This window comes from Rhinichthys klamathensis, unplaced genomic scaffold (genome assembly GCF_029890125.1).
Source record: "Rhinichthys klamathensis goyatoka isolate OS25496 unplaced genomic scaffold, OSU_Roscu_1.1 h1tg000561l_1, whole genome shotgun sequence".
Classification (NCBI taxonomy): Eukaryota; Metazoa; Chordata; class Actinopteri; order Cypriniformes; family Leuciscidae; genus Rhinichthys; species Rhinichthys klamathensis.
Window position 1 is genome coordinate 803,043 of NW_026607027.1, and position 24,400 is coordinate 827,442.

Genomic DNA, 24,400 nt, shown 5'->3' on the forward strand with positions numbered 1-24,400 from the left:
CATAAAATATAAGTAAATATAAATTATTATTTCTTTTTTTTGATTTTGGGTTAAATATGACCCAGATATGTTCTTAACATTTTATGAATTATAAAATGGGGACAATACATTTTTGTAACAATTATTATTTGTTATGATACATAATTTGTATGATCCCTGTATTAAAACCAGAACCAAAAATTAACAACAGTAAATAGTATAGCACACAGAGATAACAGAATAATCAAAGATTATTATATTACAACAAAATTATGACTATGAAATTAAGAGTACATATGATAAAAAAACTGAATTTAACAAATAATTTAAAAATGTTCTAATTGCAAATAATATTGTACAACCTGTGAATATACAGTTTACAGTCATTACAACTTTTCAAAATGTTATTTTATGTTTAATTAGGCTTATTATTTTGCATGTTAGAAAACAATTTCTCCACATTTAATTGTAAAAAAAAAAAAAAAAGAAGTATGTTTCATACATATTAGGGTGTACTTTCACCCATGTGCTATAAGACGTGTGTGTGTGTGGGGATTACCGTGTTGAATCTTTCTGGAACGTTTTAAATTGTGTGCAAATCTCACACCCTGTTCAGGCCCTGTTATATAGTACATACAACGAGTATTACTTTAATTTAACAAGCAGCTTAACCAGCAGGATATATTGGTTGGGCTTTTTGGAGTGTATCTGTGGGCTCTAAAATGGTCATTTCCATGGACAGCTCTACTTCCGGGGACAAGACACCAGAAACTGGGACTGTTCGCCCTATGCTACGGAATTACAAGGCGGTTACGTACTGGCACAAGTAAGATAAAAGTCTCCATAATATTCTGGTCACTAAGGACTTCAGTCCCTCCTTTAATACAAGTACACTCACCTAAAGGATTATTAGGAACACCATACTAATACTGTGTTTGACCCCCTTTCACCTTCAGAACTGCCTTAATTCTACGTGGTATTGATTCAACAAGGTGCTGAAAGCATTCTTTAGAAATGTTGGCCCATATTGATAGGATAGCATCTTGCAGTTGATGAAGATTTGTGGGATGCACATCCAGGGCACGAATCTCCCGTTCCACCACATCCCAAAGATGCTCTATTGGGTTGAGATCTGGTAACTGTGGGGGCCATTTTAGTACAGTGAACTCATTGTCATGATCAAGAAATCAATTTGAAATGATTTGGGCTTTGTGACATGGTGCATTATCCTGCTGGAAGTAGCCATCAGAGGATGGGTACATGGTGGCCATAAAGGGATGGAAATGGTCAGAAACAATGCTCATGTAGGCCATGGCATTTAAACGATGCCCAATTGGCACTAAGGGGCCTAAAGTGTGCCAAGAAAACATCCCCCACACCATTACACCACCACCACCAGCCTGCACAGTGGTAACAAGGCATGATGGATCCATGTTCTCATTCTGTATACGCCAAATTCTGACTCTACCATCTGAATGTCTCAACAGAAATCGAGACTCATCAGACCAGGCAACATTTTTCCAGTCTTCAACTGTCCAATTTTGGTGAGCTCTTGCAAATTGTAGCCTCTTTTTCCTATTTGTAGTGGAGATGAGTGGTACCCGGTGGGGTCTTCTGCTGTTGTAGCCCATCCGCCTCAAGGTTGTGCGTGTTGTGGCTTCACAAATGCTTTGCTGCATACCTCGGTTGTAACGAGTGGTTATTTCAGTCAAAGTTGCTCTTCTATCAGCTTGAATCAGTCGGCCCATTCTCCTCTGACCTCTAGCATCAACAAGGCATTTTCGCCCACAGGACTGCCACATACTGGATGTTTTTCCCTTTTCACACCATTCTTTGTAAACCCTAGAAATGGTTGTGCATGAAAATCCCAGTAACTGAGCAGATTGTGAAATACTCAGACCGGCCCGTCTGGCACCAACAACCATGCCACGCTCAAAATTGCTTAAATCACCTTTCTTTCCCATTCTGACATTCAGTTTGGAGTTCAGGAGATTGTCTTGACCAGGACCACACCCCTAAATGCATTGAAGCAGCTGCCATGTGATTGGTTGATTAGATAATTGCATTAATGAGAAATCGAACAGGTGTTCCTAATAATCCTTTAGGTGAGTGTATATGGGATTTTGTTCCACCTGTTTTATCAAACCTTAGCAAAACCCACTAAAATAAGTAAATGTGTTAATGGCGCTAAATAATGTGCTGATGTCAAAATATAAAATTCATTTCTTACGTAATCATGAAACAGTACAGAGTGGATGTACTATCAACAGAGAATGTGAAATGTGAGGATTACTGGCAGTGTAAGACTCACTGTCCGGGTCAGCCAGGCACAGTGAGGGTGTGTAGAGGCTCTTGGGTTTGCGAGGTCCAGATGAGAGGCAGATGGCTCTGCTCCTGCGAGACCCTGCCTGAGACTGAGGCTGCGGCAGGGGAACATTAGTGTCCGGCGCTTGATGAAATATCTGTGAAGACATACCCAAATAACATGACCAATTCGAAAAAAGTTTCTGTTTGATTAGGGATGCAAGCTCCAAAAAGCATTAGTATTAAGTAATCCACATGTAATATGCATTTATTTGTGTTTGTGTGTGTGTGTGTGTGTGTGTGTGTGTGTGTGTGTGTAAGTGCCAGTAAAGACCTTCTATTTCAAATCAAAAACATTTAAAAACAACATTTCTATGCTGGACCTTTGATCAAAGACTCCTGAAAATAATGGTAACAATAAGAAATGTTTCTAGAGCACCAAATCTGCATATTAGATGAGTAATGGAGTAATGAGTAATAAATGCTGAAAATTCAGCTTTGACATCACATTTTAAAATATATTCAAAAAGAAAACAGTAAAAACACAATATTGTGAAATAATATAGCTACAAGCAGCAATTATCAGGGCCAAGCACTAAACATGATCAACTGCAACAATGAGCAATTAAAGACATATTAAGACCATTTTAGGCAAAAATAATGGCTGAAAAAACATAAATATAGTAATTTGATTTAATGGTTTATCACTTTCAACTAATATAGGTGGCACTGTGACCAATTTGATGTGGTGTGGTAAGAGTAAGGTGACAATGACACATGCAAACTTTGGTGTCAATATGCCAAAGCATTACAGAGATACAGCCTCAGAGTCGTTTTGGCACCATGCCATTAACCTGTTAACCGTCACCAGTGCGTGGGCGCTCTGAAGCGTTTTTTTTTTAAAATAGTTCAAAGTTACTATCATATTTAATGTGATTAACTTGACAAACTATACATCATTAAAACGATATAAGACTCAAGTTTCAGTATTTGACCACTATTGTATTCTGTGAAACTTATAGTGACAGTTATGTCTTAATTTGTGTCAGGAGTTATGAAATAAAAAAATGAGTCGTTACCTTTAATATGAATTATGAGCGTCAGCTGCTCTCATTCAGAAAAAAACTCCCGTGCGATCGTCATGACAGCGATTCACAAAACAACGTCCCTCAGGGCTTTTAGCTCAAACATGTGCAGATTTGGAGAAATATTGATAGATTCTCATAGGTTTACATCAGACTTCTATAGACAGGAATAATATTTATTGAATTTATACCCAAATGCGTCGATGTAATCATTTTGAGCGCTGTATACTCTGATGTACTGTGTTATCAATACTAACAGTCTGGGGCGCTGTTTGCACAGTAAAGTCCATATATGGATCACATGAAGAAGAGCCATAATCATGTGACATTCAGGAAGTCCTGACACATAAACAAAGCTATCCGAGATCGCTGTAAAGTGCAGATAAAGATGTTTTGAAGACAATAAACATGATTGCAATGATATTTGATTTACCTGTGTTCTTCGAGTCATGTCAGGTATTTTCATAATAATAGATTATATGTATAATGTAATGCTAATCGAGATAGACTTTCAAATTGTGCAGAATACAATAAAATAATATATTTTCTATCTGATTTTTTTATCTGAAGCCAAATCAGATTACAGAAAGTTATTTAAAACACTCGACTTGCGCTATAAAGTAAGTTGGAGCACAAACATAGTTTTATTCTCATAAATTGTCGTGTATTGATGGTGTGCTAAGCTAACATGCTAGCTAGTACTGAGCACCTGCTACCTAACTTCGATGTAATTTTTATGATTTTTTTTCTAAATAAGAATGCTTACTGAAATGTTTCGTTTTTCAAAAAGGGCATTTGATACAGTTTCACTGTGAAGTGAGAACTTTTATAAAATAAATGAGGGATTGAAACAGTGTGAATTGCTAGTCGTTAGTGATTATAATGCAGACAAAAGAAAAGCATATTTAGAGCAATAAACAGGCTGGAGAGGTGTGAATATGTGCAGGGGAGCCTGAGACTGAATGGGACTCGTTTTTGCATCACAAAACAATAGAGGCAATAGACTGAATAGATGCTTATAAGATGACAATAAACACCAGTCTAATCAAAATAAAGTCATATGACATGATCTTGAAAAACATTGAACTAAATACAGAGTTTTAGACTTATCATCTTCAGATTTTAAATATAACATGGTTAGACATGTGGCTTTAGCTGCAGTGCATTTCTAGATTGCTACAATGCCAACTTCAATTTTATTTTCATGAAGATGTTTCATAAAAATAAATGTATAATAACTTTACAAAACTTTGAAGCTATTTATAACTATTTTTTTTCATTATGACAATAATTAATTCTACATTTACAATAAACTTCCAGGTGTCAGCTTTCAAATGAGATCTTACTTGTGCTTTTAGTACAAAGGGTTCATGAACTGTATCTGTTTCAGTTTGGGTATGCCATATCTGGGGATTTTTCAAAAATGGGCTTGAAGCTTAACAGGTTAACTTTGTTGATGCGGAATATAAAAAACAGTCTATCAACACGAAATCCATAACACAATCTGAAGATGATACGATTTGATTTCGGTGAAAACCGGACAAACGATCTAGGAGGAGTTCGAAAAAATAGTTTTTTAAAGAAAATCAAAATGGCGGACAGGAAATTCAGCCGACTATGGCAAAATTGGTATCTATGTTCTCAGCATGACCCAAGGAATCTATTAAGACCAGTTTCATTAGGCTAATCAAAAGTTGTTAGCATTTTTGGAAATTGCATTATAACTTTTTACCACAAGGTGGCACTGTCCTGAAACTTTTTGAGTACTGTCAGGGTATGGTGCCGAAGACACATACAGGGTTTTGTGACGATACGCCAATGCGTTCGTAACATATGGCATTTGATATGAGAAAATTTGGTATCGTGTGACTCGGCATGCTACAAAAACGTACATTTTTCTCCATGTCTCCTGACCACTAGTTGGCACTGCACCGAAGCGGTGCAGGTAGTCTAAGGTCATGGTTGTCATAACACAAACCAAGTCTGGTCAGAATTTGCCAAAGCGTTGCAGAGATACAGTATTACATCCATTTTTGCGCGCTCTTCGTTGAATTTGTTTGCACGTTATTTGAGAACGGTTTGATGAATCAACTTGAAGTACATAACTTTTTGTCAGCATTATTTGGTTACATTTTTGTGAAAATCGGAGTAATGGCCTACAAGGAGTTTGAAAAAGTAGGTTTTTCGGAAAATTCTAAACGGTGGGAAAAGTTTCAGGACGGAAATCTTCCAGAGCGTAAGAAGACGAAGAGGAACGCCAACGATGAGAATAGGTGCTTAGCCCTTAATTATTGCAAATTTGTACAATGATCAAATAAATGCAGCCTTGCTGAGCAAAATATACTTAATTATAATATATTTTTTCATCTTACTGATTTGACCTTACTTTTGAACAGTGGTTTACAGTTATATATATATATATATATTTACAGGAGATTGTTATGAATTATCTTTGATTTTACTTGCCTTTTCAAAATTTTCGATGAGAATTTCTACCACAATGTTTTGAAATTTGATGTTCATCATGGCAGCAACAGTTTCCTCTTGTGAGCGCATGAGCGTAGGGCCGAAGATCACTCCCAGATTGGACACCGTCATCATGTTACTCTCACTGTGAGCGGACACACTGCAGGGACACGTGTCAATCAAATCCTCAAACCATTATTTCAAACTTCAAATAATAATTACCCCACAAAATCCGCTTACACCAACAAAAATGACTGGGTTATGCTTGTTGTTAGTGCTACCTAGTGGGCATGCTGTTTACCACTTAATTTTAAATGATGAAGGTCACAGACTACGAAAGTTTTGTTGGTTAAGGTAGTTTAAGGTGTTGTAAGCGATATCTGAGAAACACTGTTGATATTTGAAATCGACACCCAAACAAACAAACCCATAGCCAAAAGAAACACCCCTTCATTGCTCTGCCCAAAAAAATTATACGCTATGCAACACAGGCAACTACTAACAGCTGGCGCATCGGACAGCTCTTGCAACTGTGGATGAATCAACTGTGATTCAACAATTACAACAACAGCATAGAAAAGCATTGTGAAACATAGCAAAAACTAAAGTTACTCGTGTATCGAGCAGAAACAAAGCAAACTCTGCGTCCATTTTCAGGTCTTCCCGCATTCTAACGTCTCTCCTGCACTGGAGAGTTTTCAAATTTCAACAGCATTTCTTAGAAATCGCATACTGCACCTTTAAGAAAGTCTTGTGAAGACACCAGCATCCATGAACACATACTGTACACTGCTGCTAAACTAACATTTTATATAACATTTTGCTCTAAATAAATCTACAAAGCATTACACGAGACTAAGAAGAAAGTGAGTTTAAAGAGAGAAAGGTTTTAATTTTTGAGTAAAAATGTAATCTAAATCTACATTCAGGACTGGGCCATAGCCTACTTGAGTAGGTGTTTGATTAATATCTCCAACATCTCTTTGTTTTTGTCAGGTAGTTTATGCACCAGCGCGTGAACTGCACACACTCTGTAGTTCTGATCATCAGATTCTGAAAGAAAACAGACCAAACACATCAAGTGACGTGACGTGTGTAGCCAAGTATGGTGTCCCTTATTCTGCATTTCACTCATCCAAGTGCACACACACAGCAGTGAGTATCAACACAACACACCATGATCACAAACTCAACCCAAATATAAAATAACAGGCTCCTAAAAGAGTGTGTTAAAAATCTAAACAAATATGTTTAATATCTAATTCAACTGCTTTAACTTACTGACAGCCATGAGGAAGTCAGAGTGGAGCTTGTATGTCATGAGCGGCTCAGACAGACACCTAGTGGACGGACACAAGAATGACATCTTGTTATCTCCTCTCTCAGAAATGCTATTGGTTATTTTCAACTCTCTCAAACAAAGAAAGGTACACATTGTTTCAGGGCAATTCTCACTAACATCTTGAACCTCCATTAGGAGTAGTGACGTCAGCCTGAACACACGAACCTGAGGTAATTCTTGAGGCCGCTGGTGATAGTCTTGTTGTCCCATGTGTCTGGGTCCAGATCCATATCTGATGCTGCTTTGGGTGCTGTAAGAGAAACCAAGGCACATGTACAACATTGTTTGTGTGCAGATGTTGTAGTGACATTAAACTTTAAACATTTATGACCCATGGAAACTGCTAATCCAACATAAAAGTAATTTGGGTGAATCTCATATTTCACAACATTTTCTTACAAAATAAGAAACTAATGTTGCAAGAAAATTAAGGTGATTGTTAGGACCAATTTTTACATTGTGTAAAAAAAAAAAAAAAAAAAAATGATGTATCATTATTTTTGGTTATATCATCACTATGGTAATAATAGTGAGGGCTTTTTTTTTCATTACAGGTGAAAATGTGCTTACCAGTCAAGAAAGTTTCTCAATGCAAAAATATGAATGTTCTAAAATAGGCCTCATTTCCCCTATTCAAAGTACAATCTCTTATTTCTTTCATTTAAAAAAAAAAATCATATCAAATATAACAGTAAAATAATATGTATATGAGGGCACATTAATAAGAAAGTTTGCTTTGAGAAATCATTTATAATAAACAATGCACCATCCCATAAATAAAATAAGAATTGTCAATTTTGGTGTCATGGTGACTCTTAAAGTTGGTCTGTGAAGGTTTTATACTTGATTGAGGGTTTATAGACACACTGATTCCAGGAATTTGTTGGAACATCTTTCAGAACAAAATGAATAGCTACCAGACGTGACGTGTAAACTCCAAAATTAATTAATTTGACGAGAGGGAACTGCGCCAGAGCAATGTATCTTTGCTAGCCTGGCCTGAATCACACATTTCTGTGTCTAGTTCTCGAGTTGTGTAGAGTGAAGGGACTTACAGAAGACTGTGATCATGAGCTTCTGCACTTTGGAGTTTATTCCACCGACTCTGTACAAACCCATAGTGTTGAGCCCTGCTGAGAGGAGAATATATAGACACAGAACATATAGAAATATATAAACACAACATACATTCACACTTAATCTCTAGATTCCCAGAGAGGGAGACTAAAAGACATATACATTTCTTAATCTAATGTCAGTTTAGGCACATTTCTGACTGTTAGGATTTTTGATAGACAGATAGATTGAAATAGAAATATGAATTGGAATTAGAAATATGAATAATTTTAAATCATTTAAAAAAGAAATGTTTATTAACATTATAAATGTCTTTAAAAAAAGGACAGAGAACATACCCATTTCATAAGGCACACCAACACTTACTAACATTACTAACAGGATTTTGTATTTTTTGGGGCAAAAGCGTATCTCAGATAAAATGTGAAAGACACCTTAACATTGCCAACAATACTTTTTAACAAAACTTTGTAAATCTTATTATTACACTTATTTTTTAACCAATTCCATGGATACTTGCTTAATGAAACTAAGAATCGCACTGACCCCAAACATTTGAACGGTGGTGCAAATATAATAATAATAATAATAGCCTAATTATGATAAACACAGAATAATAATCAACACTGATATTCAGGGAAGACAATTAAATATATACACACACACACACACACAGTATTTCATTCAGGGTGAGATTCCTAAAACATGACTATTAAAATATTTGTATTTATTTATTTGTAATGTACTACTACTAGTACTATCATTATAATTAGTATTATAAGGAATAAACACACACACACGCGCACGCACATTTCTTTCATAGGGTTCATCCTGAAACATGACATTACTAAACATATTTTACATTATTTAGTTGGAACATTATTTTTTTCTATTATTATTATTAATATTATTATTATAATAAGGATGCAAAAATAAAAAAAAGTATGGAATGCTTTATTCACAATAAATATCCTATAAGGTAAGAGGCAATAAACACAAAACTCACCTCTCATCTCCACCAGCTGTATACAGTTCCTCACAAAATTAAAGCCAGCCTCATTTAAATATGCTATAAAAGACAGGTGAAAAGAAACAACATGTTCAATAGATGGATTTAGCGTGCGTCACACTCAGGGGGATGCGGCTTACTCTGGTTGTACTCAATGTAATGCTATCGACCTTGTAAAAGGAAACGAGAGAGCAGAGACACACAAAGGGTGTAGTGATGGGAAACAGAACACATTATCTGAATAAGTGTTTGTTAAACACAGCTAATCTGATAAGAGCATGTGAGGTCAGACTCAAACATTAAGCTCACACTGATTGAAAAGACATAATACACAATAAAATGAAATATGTCAAACAAATAAAGCCTTCACATGATAAACATAAATACACTGCTTAGAGATTTAAATACTTACTCTCCTCTTTCTTGCTCATAATAGCAGGGAGATTGTAGATCTAAAAGAGTGAACAATTCTATTATTGTATTGATTTCACCGTGAATTACTTGAGCAATTAAATAGCTGATAATCCATTTTCACATGTTTTGAAGAAAATACCTGAACTTGAGGATCTTCTGAAGCTCGAATCAATACAGAAGCAATGATGACAACCAAGTCAAAATAGTATAAAAAGGGGAGAAAGTTTCTCCAGCACTCACCGGCTCTTTGCCATCCATAGCTTCCAGCCAGAGTCTCCTGTTGGACTCCGACAGCGCTTGTAGCGTGATGATGCCATGCCTGAAGACAACGCAGCACTTTAATGTCTGACATGCTCTAGAAATATCCTGCCTACTTACTATAGTTCCTGTATAGAGCATTTGCTCGTATATGCCTAAACTAAGGAATGTAGTTAAAAGAAAGGATTCGAACGAAATGTCGCAACATCATTGACAATTGACTAAAGAATCAAAATTCTGTCATCATTTACTCACCCTATGTCATTTCAAACCAGTATGACTGTGTTTTTTTTTAGTGTGGAACATAAAAAGATATTTTGAAGAATGCTGGGAACGAAACAGTTTTGGTTACCATTGACTCCCATTTCTCAAAATATGATAGCTTTTTTATTTTTGGGTGAACTATTGCTGCTCAACCTAAACTAAAAAGGATAGTTCACCCAAAAATAAAAATGCTATTATATTTTGCCATCCTGTATGATTTTTGTCCTTATATGGAACACAAAAGAAAAAATTTAGCAGAATGTTCAAACTGCTCTTTTCCATACAATGAACTAGAAACAGCTTCAATTTTGCACTAAACTGTTATATTGTATAGAGAGGATGAAGGTTATTAGTTAGGTGATAGTTTATTAATATTTTTTCTTTTTTTCTTTTATTATAATTTTTTCTTTATTTTCTTATGTAATTTTTTATTGATTATGTATATAAACATATATGTAAACGTAAATATGTATGTTATTTTTTTTTTTGGTGTGTAGAGACAAATAGATCAAAATGTTCGGTCAACTGTTTAATTAGCTAATTAATTATTAAAAGTAGTGGAGATGGGGTAGGATTGAATAAGCTTATGCTTCTTCCTACTCCTTTTCGGACATGTATAAGTAAAAATTTTTTTTTTTTAATGTTATTAATTGTTTTTTGATATTAATTGTTAGTATGATTGTATTTTTTTTTTTTTTTTTTTTTTTTACATGTTCGAAATAAAAACTTTTCATTCATTCATTTTATAACTTACGAAGACTTAGAGCCTATTATATAAGAGTCATATTGGTAACTTTTATGGAGTTTTTTCCCCAAATTTTTAGAGGTCCTGGGGACTATATGATGTTGTTTTATGGACAAGAGCAGCATGAACATTCTTCAAAACAATAAGAAGTAAAAAGAAAAAAAGAAAAAAAGAAAGTCACAGGGGTTTGAAATGACATGATGGTCAATCTACGATGGGTAATCTATTCAAAAAGCATGTTGTGTGATGGACTTAAACATTTACATTTCCCATGCTCAGTAACACTACACACTCTTGGGAAAAAAACGATTTAGTGCTATTTCTTTTACATAAACATCAATTCAACCATATATTATATCTGTGCTCGGAGTTTCACACCGATTAGAATCACAAGGAATTAATTCACCCATAAATATCGCCTATGGATCTTCTTTACACATGATTTGACAGCATTTGCATGAACCGTATCTGTAAGGTGAACGTTAGAGCGAGCTCATAGCCATTAACGCGTTCCATGCCTGTGCAACAGCTGTCACTAATATCTGTGCATGGATGAACGAGCTATAAGCTCAGTTATGCTTTGATTATCACCATCCCGCTTGTTAGAGCAAGCACGCTGCAGTGCAGTTTGAAGGTGATGGTATTAGAGGAGATTTGTGTATGTCAGGAAGCGTATGCATATCAGGTCATTTATAGTGACTACCGTGGCTCATCCAATCGAAATTTACAGTCAAAACTTTCTGCTTATAATAAATATAAATCATCTTTCAACAACTTTTTCAGAAACAGAACATTTTGAGATGGAATTTTAAGTGAACTACTGTACAAAACCTAGTGAGCTGCCTTGCTGTCTACATAGGCATCAGTATTTTAAAGAACTTCATTAATAGTGAGTGATTAAAAATAATATACACAGGCAGCAAATCCACAAATCACGCAAACTGCCTTCCTCACATGAATTTAATTAGAATCCAGAGTTTGAAGAGTAACACATGATATCCTTATTGGCAAAGAAGCATGTAACACACTTTTGTGTAAATAGTGTGTAAAATGCAAAATAGAGCTATTTTTATTGATACTTCTGAGTTTTGACTGAAATAAGTATACTCATTTCTTATTTTGGATAATTCACAGAGCTTGTCGCAATGCATCATAAAAGGGTTTGTGAGGGAATGACGGGGGTTCATGAGATGATGAAAAGCTAATCAATTGATAAATCAAATCATAAGGTGTAAAATTAAAAAACATAAAACATTTTTTAACACTTACTAAAAATAAATTTGTTTAGCGGCATGGCATGACACGACCAACATCCAAGACTTGTGAACATTGCGAAAGTGTTGTTAAATTATTGAAAATGTTGGGGTTTCAACAGTTTTTCAGCCTGGTGTATAATGTTGATTTGATGTTGTGATTTTTGTTCCTTGATGTCAAAGTGATAGTTTGTGATATCCAGATCAAAAATGAGTTGGTAGAATCACTCAGCCAGTTAAATCAAATCAAACTGTTATCCCACCAATTATGGGTGCAGGAAAGGTGCTGGATTTTCAACATGCAATCCTTTAAAACCACCGGGGTGAGAAATGAGCTTTGATCAGCGTGGGATTTGGAATGCAGCACACATGCGCTACAACATGCTTTTTAGCAGTAGGGCACAGGTCTGGTCACATACCGGGCTTTACAGAAAAATTGCAGTGGTCTGAAAAGAGATCCACGATAGATGGTATTTCTAGATTGAAATAAACACAGAGAAGGGACAAGGGAAATGGGCACATACAAGGTAAACTGTCAGAAAACAACAGTGCAACCTTACACTAGGTGGCAAAGAACATGAACAGACAGGAAGTTACATTTGCAGCTACTTACCAACATACAGGTCTGGCTGAGTGTTAGTAGAACATGCGTGTTCTACTGAGTGTGCACAGTGTAATAACACACATATAAATGCATACATATTTGCCACCTAATATAGTAAGACTGTGCCATGAAGGCAGATGCAAGTAAAAACAGAAGATTATACAGTTAGATTACATAGAAGACACATTGTACAGTTAGTGTGAAAAAAAAGGCACAAGGAGCATGCAGAAAACAGAAATGCAGGCCACTCTTAAAACAAGAAGGGAAGCTTCATATTTGAGCCCACAGAGAAAAAGAAACTATAGCAAATGTTATAGGAAAAGGAATTCACCCAAAAAAAATGAATTTGGTCATCATTTACTCTCCCTAAAGTTGTCTATCTGTATCTGTCAATCAATCAACCAATCAATCAATCAATCAATCAATCAATCAATCAATCAATCAATCAATCAATCAATTCTGAAGACTTGTCAGTGCTCACCAATAAGGACTTTTTTCTGTTGGCAACATTTTCCCTGGCCACATCACAAATATATATATATATATATATATATATATATAGAATTTCTATTTCATTAAATGGTAAAAAACGGCCTGGACATTCTTTAAAACGTCCTTTTGGTTCCATGGAAGAATGCCATGAATAAATAATGACAAAATGATCATTTTTGGATGAAATATTTGAAAGTTTTAAAACGTCTGTGCTGTCACTGCAGACACCCACCTTTCAACAACCTCGATATCAAAACAGAAGCGTTTATCAATCGAGTCAGTCTTCCTCCTAATACAGGACTTCAGTCTGAACTTCTCTGGGGGATTTGACATGACACCATTCTGTGAAAAGAGAGAGACAGACAGTGAGGATCTGAAGCAAACAGCACCTGTCATCCCACATGAGCATCTTTGTACCTGTTTAGCTGTGGGCTTCGCCTCTGTGTTGCACATGCTGAAGGTCTTACTAACTTTCTCATATGTGCAATAATGCCGTGTCCATGTGCAGCCCAAAGGCCCTGCGACACACACATGAAAAGTGCAAATGTGATATACTTGCTTTGAGGTATTTGGGAAAACATTGTTCATTTGCAGCTCACAAAAATTCTGGACAACATGAAGGCTACTAAAAAAAAATCTTTTTATATACAGTATAATGTATGTTATAAATTATTTTTTCCCAAAAATATTTAAAGTGCTATACAGGCAATGAAATATATTTCCTACAACATAATAAATGTTAGATATTCTAAATCTTTTAATTCATTTTTTAGAATAGAAAATAAAAATAAAATAAAATCTATGTACAAAATATGTATTTATAATTTGTATTTTTGAATTTTCACTGAAATTATTTAATACATTTTTGGATTACATTTATATATTTTGATTTTAAAATATAAAAAAAGCAATAGATTTTATATTAGCAATATATTTAGCAAACAACTCTTCACTAAATCTTCATTGTGTATGATGTATCAGTCCACAAGAGGGCAATGTTTTTCTTTCCTACAACAGGTCATTCTCTGTCATATCTGAAATGATCTGGTGATAATCAAAATCATTCTGTTTACATGTGGATTTTATTTTGGCATTTCCTTTGCAGTGTGAACAAACAGGAAAATACAGGATAAGACTAGAAAGAGGTCACTTAGGAAAGATGGTAACACTTTATTTTGATGGTCCCTTATGAACATTCTGTTGACTATAAGTAATATAAAGCAGACACTCTACTAATACTCTAATGAGAGTTAATTGACATTTAGTTGCTAACTCTGTCCTCAAACAGACATTCTACTGACTATAAGTAACTTCGCAACAACATGTCAACTTATTCTAACCCTAACCCAGTATACTAACACTCTACTAACACTCTATTAAGAGTTAGTTGACATGTAGGTGCAACGCTACTTATAGTCAACAGAATGTGTTAAAGGGACAATGAAAATAAAGTGAAACCAAAAAGATAAATATGAAGACACATGAAAACAAAATTCTAGACCTGTTATCACCATGTTTGAAAAAAAAAAAGGGTCTGGCATGGAAGGTTACAGGCTGTCTGTCCTTTTGTTTGCTCACCGCTCTTGCCTGAAAGATTGAGGACTGTCCATATGACACTCACGTTTCTCCTGGACATAGAGGTATCCCTCCATAGTCCACTGGCCCGGGGGCTTCTGGTCTTGATCAGCAGATCGTACTCTCTTCATCAGCATTTCTACTTCCTGCTTGGTGCTCAAAAAGTTGTTTCTTGTCTTCATTTAACACACACACACACACACACACAAAAATCACACATATGCAAACAGATCATGGGAACTATATCTCAGCAATGCAACTGCCATTTTAAAACAGCCTTTCATAATTGATCTGACATATGTGAATTTATTTAAAACCATACATGGCACTGAAATAAGTAATAGACATTTACAGTATATAAACATGCATAAGAACCAAAAGATCTGTTCAAAAAGATAAGTGACCGAAATTAAACCACACACTGTACGTGACTGATTTGTAAAACTCAGGCATGAGAATCACATGCAATCTAGGCATACTGGCCTCTAACTACGTTTTTGCAAAACTCCAAAAACGCACCTATACACACAATTCACCGCAGTTTCCAGCTGTAATGAACACTAGTGGCGGTAAGACTCCAATTGTTTTTATTCCTTTTCACACAAATTATAATTACAGAGGCATATTATCGGTAAATAAAGACTTTTTGGTAACACTTTAGAATACTGTTCCGTCATTAATGAACAACTACACAGGAACAAATGAGTAACACAATATTAACATTCTATCTCTGATTAATGAATTAGTAAGTAATAGCGCTCAGTTGAATGAGGTAGTTCACTATTAGCAAATCAATAACTACTATTTCTTACACCTCCCAGAGGACTAACAACTACTATATACAGGTTCATAATTAATAAAAGTAATGCAAAAAGTATAATTAATTCTGAAGTGAAGATAATGACTCAAGTATTACCAAATCCTTCAGAAGGATGCGTTATAAGATGCCTTAGAGCTGGCTTAGATTTTGGCAAAAAATTTTGGGAGCATAATTATACTGCCTATCATGCGAATTAGTGTTCACATTGATACCTAAAATGTTGCCTAGCTAGGCAGCTCATCGGTTTATGAAACAGAGCTATAATCAGAAGACTTTTCAAAAGTACTATAGTGGTAAACTTAAGTTTTTAAAGCACCGTAATACTATAGTGTTCTCCTTGTTGCCACAATAAGTTTGTTTCGTACACTATAATGGATTTTAAAACATTTTCAACTCAAATCAATATGTAATTTTTGTGAAAAGTATTTTAATATGTGGCATGCCTGTACATTATCCCTTGATTTGATGTCTCATACCGCACTGACAGACGGCAATAGACTCTTCGTGGGGTTTTATCAGATCATTGTGAATGTCGCCGTTGGTTTGCGTCTGTCGATGCAGTGTGAGTTGGCCTTGACAAGTACAATTCAATATCTGGTGTCCAATTGTTTAGTTATATGGCAAGTAGCGAGTAATAAGCTGGATAATGTACAGAACATTCAGCCAGATGTTATTGCAAAATAAACCTTCACACAAGACCTGTCCTGATCAACCTGTCCGAATTTATTTATTATATTTACTTCATCCCTTACTAAATGCACAGCTAGCCATGAATTTTCCCTCATATACTGTATAGTGTATATACACCAATTGCTGGAAGGAAAGGAAAAGAAATGGCTTCATTTCCTTCTTTTGTCCTCTGGAGTACTGACATCGCAGCCAAATACATCAATGTGAATTATCAATGACACTCCTACAATATTAAATGTGCTTGTCCTGCGGTAGTGAATTACATTTAAGGCTAATGTCTCATGCTTTCACAGCAGTGTTAATTCAGCGTATATATATATATATGCCGCAGTGCTGGCATAGTTCTGCAGCAGCACAGGTCTTTTGTGCTGAAAATCTGTGACACTACATCAGCTTTGAGCTCACTGTGACAGTGATGCAAAGAAAAGGTCAAAGGTCATGGATCCCGAAACAGAGATGCTGACGAGCAGCAGGAAGTGGTTTATAACGGGCAAATATTGATCAAAGACACACAGTGCAGGTTAAAGTCTAAAGAGCAGAGGGCAAAAGGTTTTTATATGCGCGAGACTTTTTTGAACACCATGTCGCTTTACAAATATTTTCAGAAGTGAAAACTTATTTTTTGGTCAAAAGGAGGCTAAGTGAAACAGCGAAAGAGAGGCTGGATGACTCACTGGAGACGTGCACTTACATTCTGCAGGTTAAACTGTAGCTGTTGTTTGTAGGGCTCGAATTCATGGGCGAGCTCATAACCCTCATGGTAGAATGTGAACAGACCCTGTAGGAAGGCCAAGAGCTGCAACCCAAACAAGATGTAAATACAAGTTTCTATATTATGTCTGTAACACAACATATCTACTGTACAGTATCTCTTCCTCTTTCTCAGTGCAAACAGGAATTTTACAAATGATTTTGTGTCAGTTGGTAAATTCTCTGAATATCTAAAGCCGTCACATAACTGCTCAACCAAAAGATTGACTTACAATTCAAAGGGATTCTCTAACTTTCAAAACGGTGTGCTAAAATAGGATTATTTTTATTTACACAAAGAAATTAATAGTACTTTTGTAAAATGTTTAAAGTCCCCCTGTAGTCAATCATTTTATCCCTTAAAACTCATCTTTGATCACCAAAATTACATATTTAAAAGTTTTTTCCTTGAAAAAAAAATCTTCATGCCTTAAAATAGCTTGAATGTAACTCTACACCCTTGCCTCATTTAGTATACGTGTTCTATAAATATGCAAATTAGCCCCGCCTCCACTCACTCAAACCATCTCAGAGATCCACTCGTTGACGATCACAGGTTGACCTGATTGGTAATAAGGTAGTTTGTGACGTCAGAAACAACAGCGATTTCAAACCGCGTTTTTGATTCTGTCTTTGGTTCACTACAGTTTTAAGGAGAAAATACTCAGCAATGGTGTTGACTTATGAATTTGCACATGGTTTGTCTTAAAGCATATTAAAAACACCACATAGACATATAAACAACATTAAAAGCAGGATTTTCACCACAGGGGGACTTTAAAAACAATGAACACACATTAGATGGAGACTGTAGTCATACCAGTAGCCTAACAAAGTGTTTAATTTTATATGAAGCAGGACGCCTCATGGGGGCGGCCATGTTGAAATCACATTGACCAGCCGAATACTAAATCTTCCTGTTATTGGAAGTTTCACTGACAAAAATCATTTAATGATGGTTGTCAGCAAATAGTGCATTTCTACAATGGCATTGGTAACTGAAAACTTTTTCTTTTGCATATTTCTGCATCCACACTACTAGGTGTCAGTACAAGTGAGGCTTAGAGAAGGGGAGAAATTATTTATTGTAAAATTACAACTTCAAATTTTTTAGGGAAGACACTTACTTAACTCACTTAAAACACTGACTGAATTGTTAATGCACAGACCTGATGTGGTTATGGTAAGTGCATTGTGTATTAAGTTATACATCTATTGAGCATTACAGTTATCCCATCTGGCCACTGGAACAATTTGACTTTCTGATAGGGACTTTAGCACAAGACTTCAAAGATGCTGATGTCTCAAGAGCAGAACAGACTGCGGTGCTTCTGGTAGATTAACAGCGTTGTTTTCCCCATGCCTGGTGATAAACAGTGGATGCCCCTCTAAATCTATACAGCGCATTGTCTGACTCACTTTACTGCTCACACTTATGCATATAAATATGCTTAATGCAGGAATGAGTCATGCAAATTCTGTCCACTGTTGTAATATGTGAGGTTCAGCTGTTGTGTATTTTATGCGATCTATTTGCTGAGTGGAGATTTAGATGGCAAACATGAAAAGAACCTCAAAAACTAGAGTAAAAGCACTTCCTCTCAAACTATTTTTAAGGGCAGGAAACTTTTAATTATTGGTTTATAATTGAAGGATCAACTTTGTCTCAAAGGTTCCCCTCAAAAATGTGTTAGAAGAAATAAAAATAGACTCAAATGAACATATTGTTGTATTTCCAGTAAAAGAAAAGAATTAGGCATTGATGTCATTGACAATGAAAGTGGAATGCATCATAGATCATTTGGTACTGGACAAATTTGGTGAGACATGTTTGAGGTTATATTGAGATTTCTGACTTTTGGTTGCAAATTGCAATTCACCCAAAAATGAAAATTCTGTCATCATTCACTCACCCTAATGTTGTTCCAAACCTGTATGTCTTTCTATCATAAAAGAAGGTATTTTGGTTAATCTCTTTTTTTGGTCCATACAGATGGAAATCAATGGAAACCAAAACACTTTGTTTGCCAACATTCTTCAAAATATCTTGTGCTCTACAGATAAAGAAAGTCACACAGGTTTGGAATGAAAGGATGGTGAGTAAATGATCGAATTTTCATTTTTTGGGTGAACTATCTCCTAAATAGTTCAGGGGTGATTGTGGGACAGGAAATGACAGCTGAGGTTTGATTAAGTTGGCATGATAAGAGTGTGATTATGACTTCAGTGGTCAAACTCTCAACCTACTTCCTGTTGGCTACAAAACCATTAGTGACCAGATGGCTTGATTCTCATTACATTACACATCATGATGGGCATCTGATTTGTTTTTCAGGAGTTACATTTGTCTACACGTTTTCGTGTTTATGTGCATAAGAATGGCTTTGTGTGTATTTGTGAGCTTCAGTTTGTGAGACAGACACTTCAAGTCTAAATATAAGAGGAATAATATGCATCACAAAGATCTTACCGGCTCAACAAATTCAAATTTCTTCTTCTCTTGAACCTCCTGGATTTTGAAGACGTATTCTAGCGAGGCGTCATAAAAGAGCTGCCTTTCCTTATCAATCTGAGCGTCAGCCTGGAAATGAACAAAGAGCGCTGTTACCCCAGAGACAGACAGAAAGCGATGACTGCCAGGCTTGTACGCTCATTTGGATGTGCCCAAGGCTTTGGTTAATCGTTACATGTGAGAATTTCTGGCACAGCTTTGTGAGAATTTGTGTAACAACAAGCTAAACAAACGCATCGGAACATCTCTGAACAGCAGGAAAGAGGAATAAAAAAAAAAAAAAAAAAAGGAACTAAAGCTTGTAAACCCTGATGTTTTTAGAAGGATTAGTCACCCAAAAAATGGAAATTTAATAATTTTTTACTCATATGTTGTTTAAAATCCATATGACTTTCTTCTGCGAAACACAAAAGGAGAAATTCAAGCTTTCAATTTTCAAAAAGAGCACTAAGGACTATAGAAGTTCATTTGACTTGTGGGTTATTACGTTCCCATTTATTGTAATTGAATGGAAAGTGTGGAAAGTACATTACTAAAAAAATATTTTTATGTTTTACAGAAGAAAGTCAGGTTTAGAACATCATGAGGATGAGTAAATTATAAAAAAAGAGTTAACTATGCATTTAAATAAATTACATCACAAAACTGTTGTCATCAAAAAAGCCAACGTGTACACAGTTTCAGTTTTACATTTGCTATTTGATTTTGTAAACACTTTAAGAAAATGAAACTTGTCGTTTTGCATACTGACTTGCAATCGTCTTGCATTGATTTGCATACAGAATTTTGATCGGTTGACTTCCTTGCATATATTTAACCATTTATACTCACCACTATATGCTGCCTTCACGTGCTATTGAAAATTTCCTACCTCCGACTTCTGAAGTTGTAATTTTGAGCTTGTCACGTTCAAGTGCTTTGTTGTCGAAAAGAATAGAGATCATGGAGGAGACCAGGTTTATTCTTGGCTATTTCTTTGGGAAATCTTATTAAAGCCAAAATGTACTGAAGATATTTAATTTTGAATAAAATGTAGTGTCCCATTCATTGACAAGACAACCATATAAACTTTCACCGTGGTAACTTGCTGACGATTCTGGAATTTTAAAACATACAAAATGCTTCGAATGGTTATTCATATATGTAAATATGCATTAATTTAACAACAAGACAAAGTGGTGTAGCTGTTGTGGAAAAAATAAATAGCAGTCACAGCAGCAGTCGTTCTCTCCTCCGCCATGTTTAAAGTTCAAGGTCTGCCAACTCGGAAACTTGGGAATCTCCCGGTACTAAATACGACTTTAGGCGTTTATGTCCTATTTCCCACTAGGAAACTGATATTTACAATAATTCCGATAGCACATGAAGGCAGCATCTCACACATACAGTAAACATTTGCAAATAAAGCACCGTTTCCATCCCATGTGATCAAGACAAAATCGTCACTGAGAAACTAGCGCAAAATATATGAAGGTAATATGATGCCATAAAGAATCGCATGCGCAGTGTGAGATTTGTGAAAGTTTTCATAAGATTGCAAGCGATAATAAAATTTGCATGCGCAAGAGAAAATTTGTAAAGGTGTAAATCGCCTTTCAAGTGTAAGAAAAAAAAAATATTTGCAGCATTTTACTGTTATTCGTAAGGCCTGCAATGCTTTTGGTCGTATTTGTGTGAAAAAAAAAAACGTGCCAAAAGTGTAAGCGCGGAAAATTGGAAGTCAGAAGAATACAGATCATATTTATTTTGCGTTAGCATGAAGCTGCAGTTTCACAATACATGAATTACACTTACGAATAACAGTAAAATGCTGCAAATATTTATTTCTTACACTTGAAAGACGATTTACGCCTTTATAAATCCTCTCTTGCGCATGCAAATTTAATTTACACTTGCAATCTTATGTACACTTTCACAAATCTTACCCTGCGCATGCGATTCTTTATGGCATCATATCACCTTCATAAAAATATCTGTAAAAAAAATGGAAGTTGCTGCAATCAGGGAAGCCACTCTAGCTCTTTTATCCTACATCATAAATGATGAAACACTGTCATGTTATTTTGCGTTTGGATATATATCATGTGAGATGCTTCTGGGAGTGAATTAAATCAAATCATTTTGATGACAGACTTTGCTCAGACATTTTAGAATGATCAATCCAACATTTGAGATGCTGTACAATGGAATCGGTCCACTGGTTAATCCAGTTATCCAATCATCCACTTTTAAAGTTTTTTTGTTGCGGACCGTGGGATTTATTCGGTAAATGTGTTTCCATCGTAGTTTATGTGCCATGTTCTCTTACATTGAAAATCATCCACTTCAATTGAGCCCATAAGTTTTTTTAATGCACATATTTTGAATATATGCACATCTTGCCATATATTGTCAGCGTTTTTTTTTTTTTTTGTGTGCAATATCCCAAAATGTGCATTAAAATAGGTGGATGTAAACATAGCTACTGTGAGTCTTGTGCACAGCAGACAGAAAGCAAGATATCATGATGGTAAGGCACTTCTAATGCAGCACTGCATCAGAATTAAGACTAAAACCTAAACCTACTAAGATTCTTTCTTGCAAGCACTGGTATTTCCTATGGAAAGTGCAAAACTAGACTTATTTATGGAATGATTCACCTCTTGGAGAGCCGATTCCTTTTTCCTGGATGACAGGTTGAGATGTTTTTCCAGTGTGGAATAGTACTTTTCCGTCTCCTTGTCAAATTTCTTCTTTCCCTCCTATGAAAAACAAATTGTTTCTGGCATTAGTTGTTTAGTAGTGTATTAAGTCAGTTCTCTGTGTCATAACAGATTAACCACAGGTGAAAAAAGACTTCAGTTGATTATGAACATGTAACACTAACATTTGACAGCTACAAAGTGTCTGAATACTTTTGTATTTATTTTGAAAAATATATCTATCATTTTATCATTTAAAACCTAACAAACAAATCTTTTGTAAAAAGTTAAGCGTGGAAATCTTTCTTTAAAAGTGGGGCCCTCATATGCTTGTGTTGTGCCAGTCAGGCCATTAGGTGGCACTCTAATGCTTTATCACACAGAGCCCGTTCTTGTCTCCCACTGATATGTGTAGTAACTGCTTAAAAAACAGTTTAGCACATAATTGATATATTGCATGAAAATAAATATAGTCGCTCTGAAATGAAATGGTATAAATCAAGCTTAAAGATGAAACTTAATCATGCATAGTTCCAAGATAACAAGATTCATTCCTTTCTGTTCTCAGGAGACACAGATCAAATCACACAATATTCTTTCCATCTCATTTGGAAAATATGCACAATCGCATGTCCATGGGTCAGCTTTTAATAATTTATCATTTCCTGATAGAAGCAAGCAGACAGAAAAGGTTTGCATTTGTCTCAATGCTGACTCAATGGCACAGGTAGTATGGAGTATGTTCGCTCAAGCATACGAGTGGAAGATTTCAAAATCAAACAAAAAAATATTCTAAAACTTCAGCCAAAATAATCAAATTACAGCAACACAAACTCACAAAGTAGGCTCAATGTCATGGGTATTAAAAGTCAAGATGGCAAAAGTTACTTTGTCATAAAACACTATTTTTGAAAGGCCATCAATGCAAATATGCTGTGTTGGCAGCACAATGGTGTAGTTACTGTGGCTGTGTCCGAAAGCTAAAAGAAATGCTGCCGGAGGTAAGAAGGTAACAAGGCATTCGAATCAAATGATAGTGTGACATTTTGTTTACTGAGATACTTTCATCTGATCGATTTTTGAAGGCTGCATAGATGTACCCTTTGCTGACTATAATATCCCACAATCCTGTGTTCAATCATGTCCGATTCCTGAGCTTAAAAATAAAAACTGCATCTGAAAGTTGCGCTTGGTGGTCAGTTTTTGTCTAAGAGTGTTCACACTTGGAGTTCGGTTCTCTTGGTTCTTTTGGTCCAGATCAAAAAAGAAACATTTAGTCCTGGTTTGCTTAGTGTTCACACTGTCATTTTTAACACTGAACTGTATGGAAGCTTGTTTCCGCCACAGAATGAAAAATAAAAAAGGTAATTGCGACTTTTTATCTCACAATTCTGACTTTTTTTCTCACAATTGCTAGTTTACATCTCGCAATTCTGACTTTATTTCTCACAATTGCGAGATATAAAGTCAGAATTGCGTGATATAAAATCGCAATTGCGTGTTATAAAGTCAGAATTGCGAGATAAAGTCAGAATTTATTGAAATAAAGTCGCAATTGCAGGTTATAAAGTCAGAATTGCGTGATATAAAGTCGAAATTGCGTGTTGTAAAGTCAGAATTGTGAGATATAAACTACTCTGAGGGGAAATAATTTAAGAAATAAGTCTTTTTCCTCCCTTAGAATTGGCCTGATAACTCGCAATTGCGAGTTTATATTTCACAATTCTGAGAAAAGATGTCAGAATTTCGAGATGTAAACTCGCAATTATGTGTTTTTTTTTTCTCGCAATTGCGACTTTATTTCTCAGAATTGCGACTTTATATCTCAGAATTGCGACTTTATATCTCGCAATTGCGACTTTATTTCTCACAATTCTGACTTCATATCTTGCAATTGTGAGATTAAAAGTCGCAATTATTTTTTTATTTTTTTTATTCAGTGGCGGAAACAAGCTTCCATAGAACTGACGTACAAAACAAAACAACAAAAAACAAAACAGCTTTTATGATGTATATTTTATGACGGAACTTACAGAGCATCGAAAATAATGCAGCATAAATGCACTCGTTGTATGTGCGT

The 24,400-nt window shown here is 35.4% G+C and overlaps 1 protein-coding gene across 6 annotated transcripts in view; it reads right to left on the reverse strand.

Annotated features, from left to right (window-relative positions):
- LOC130073768 (rho GTPase-activating protein 42) overlaps window positions 1-24,400 on the reverse strand; it is a 156,984-nt gene that overhangs the window by 15,875 nt on the left and 116,709 nt on the right. Inside the window, exons 5-20 of one of the 6 annotated variants that reach the window (XM_056239368.1) lie at window positions 22,279-22,380; window positions 19,598-19,708; window positions 17,069-17,173; window positions 14,914-15,043; window positions 13,710-13,810; window positions 13,525-13,634; window positions 12,616-12,672; window positions 9,917-9,995; window positions 9,675-9,714; window positions 9,260-9,322; window positions 8,232-8,306; window positions 7,342-7,426; window positions 7,116-7,174; window positions 6,782-6,887; window positions 5,835-5,994; window positions 2,273-2,441 (exon numbers count right to left, since the gene is read on the reverse strand). In XM_056239368.1, coding sequence (XP_056095343.1) covers window positions 2,273-2,441; window positions 5,835-5,994; window positions 6,782-6,887; window positions 7,116-7,174; window positions 7,342-7,426; window positions 8,232-8,306; window positions 9,260-9,322; window positions 9,675-9,714; window positions 9,917-9,995; window positions 12,616-12,672; window positions 13,525-13,634; window positions 13,710-13,810; window positions 14,914-15,043; window positions 17,069-17,173; window positions 19,598-19,708; window positions 22,279-22,380 — 1,552 coding nt within the window. Of the gene's footprint in view, window positions 1-2,272; window positions 2,442-5,834; window positions 5,995-6,781; window positions 6,888-7,115; window positions 7,175-7,341; window positions 7,427-8,231; window positions 8,310-9,259; window positions 9,323-9,674; window positions 9,715-9,916; window positions 9,996-12,615; window positions 12,673-13,524; window positions 13,635-13,709; window positions 13,811-14,913; window positions 15,044-17,068; window positions 17,174-19,597; window positions 19,709-22,278; window positions 22,381-24,400 lie in introns of all 6 variants that reach the window. The other 5 variants (XM_056239367.1, XM_056239370.1, XM_056239369.1 and 2 more) reach the window with 5 other exon arrangements.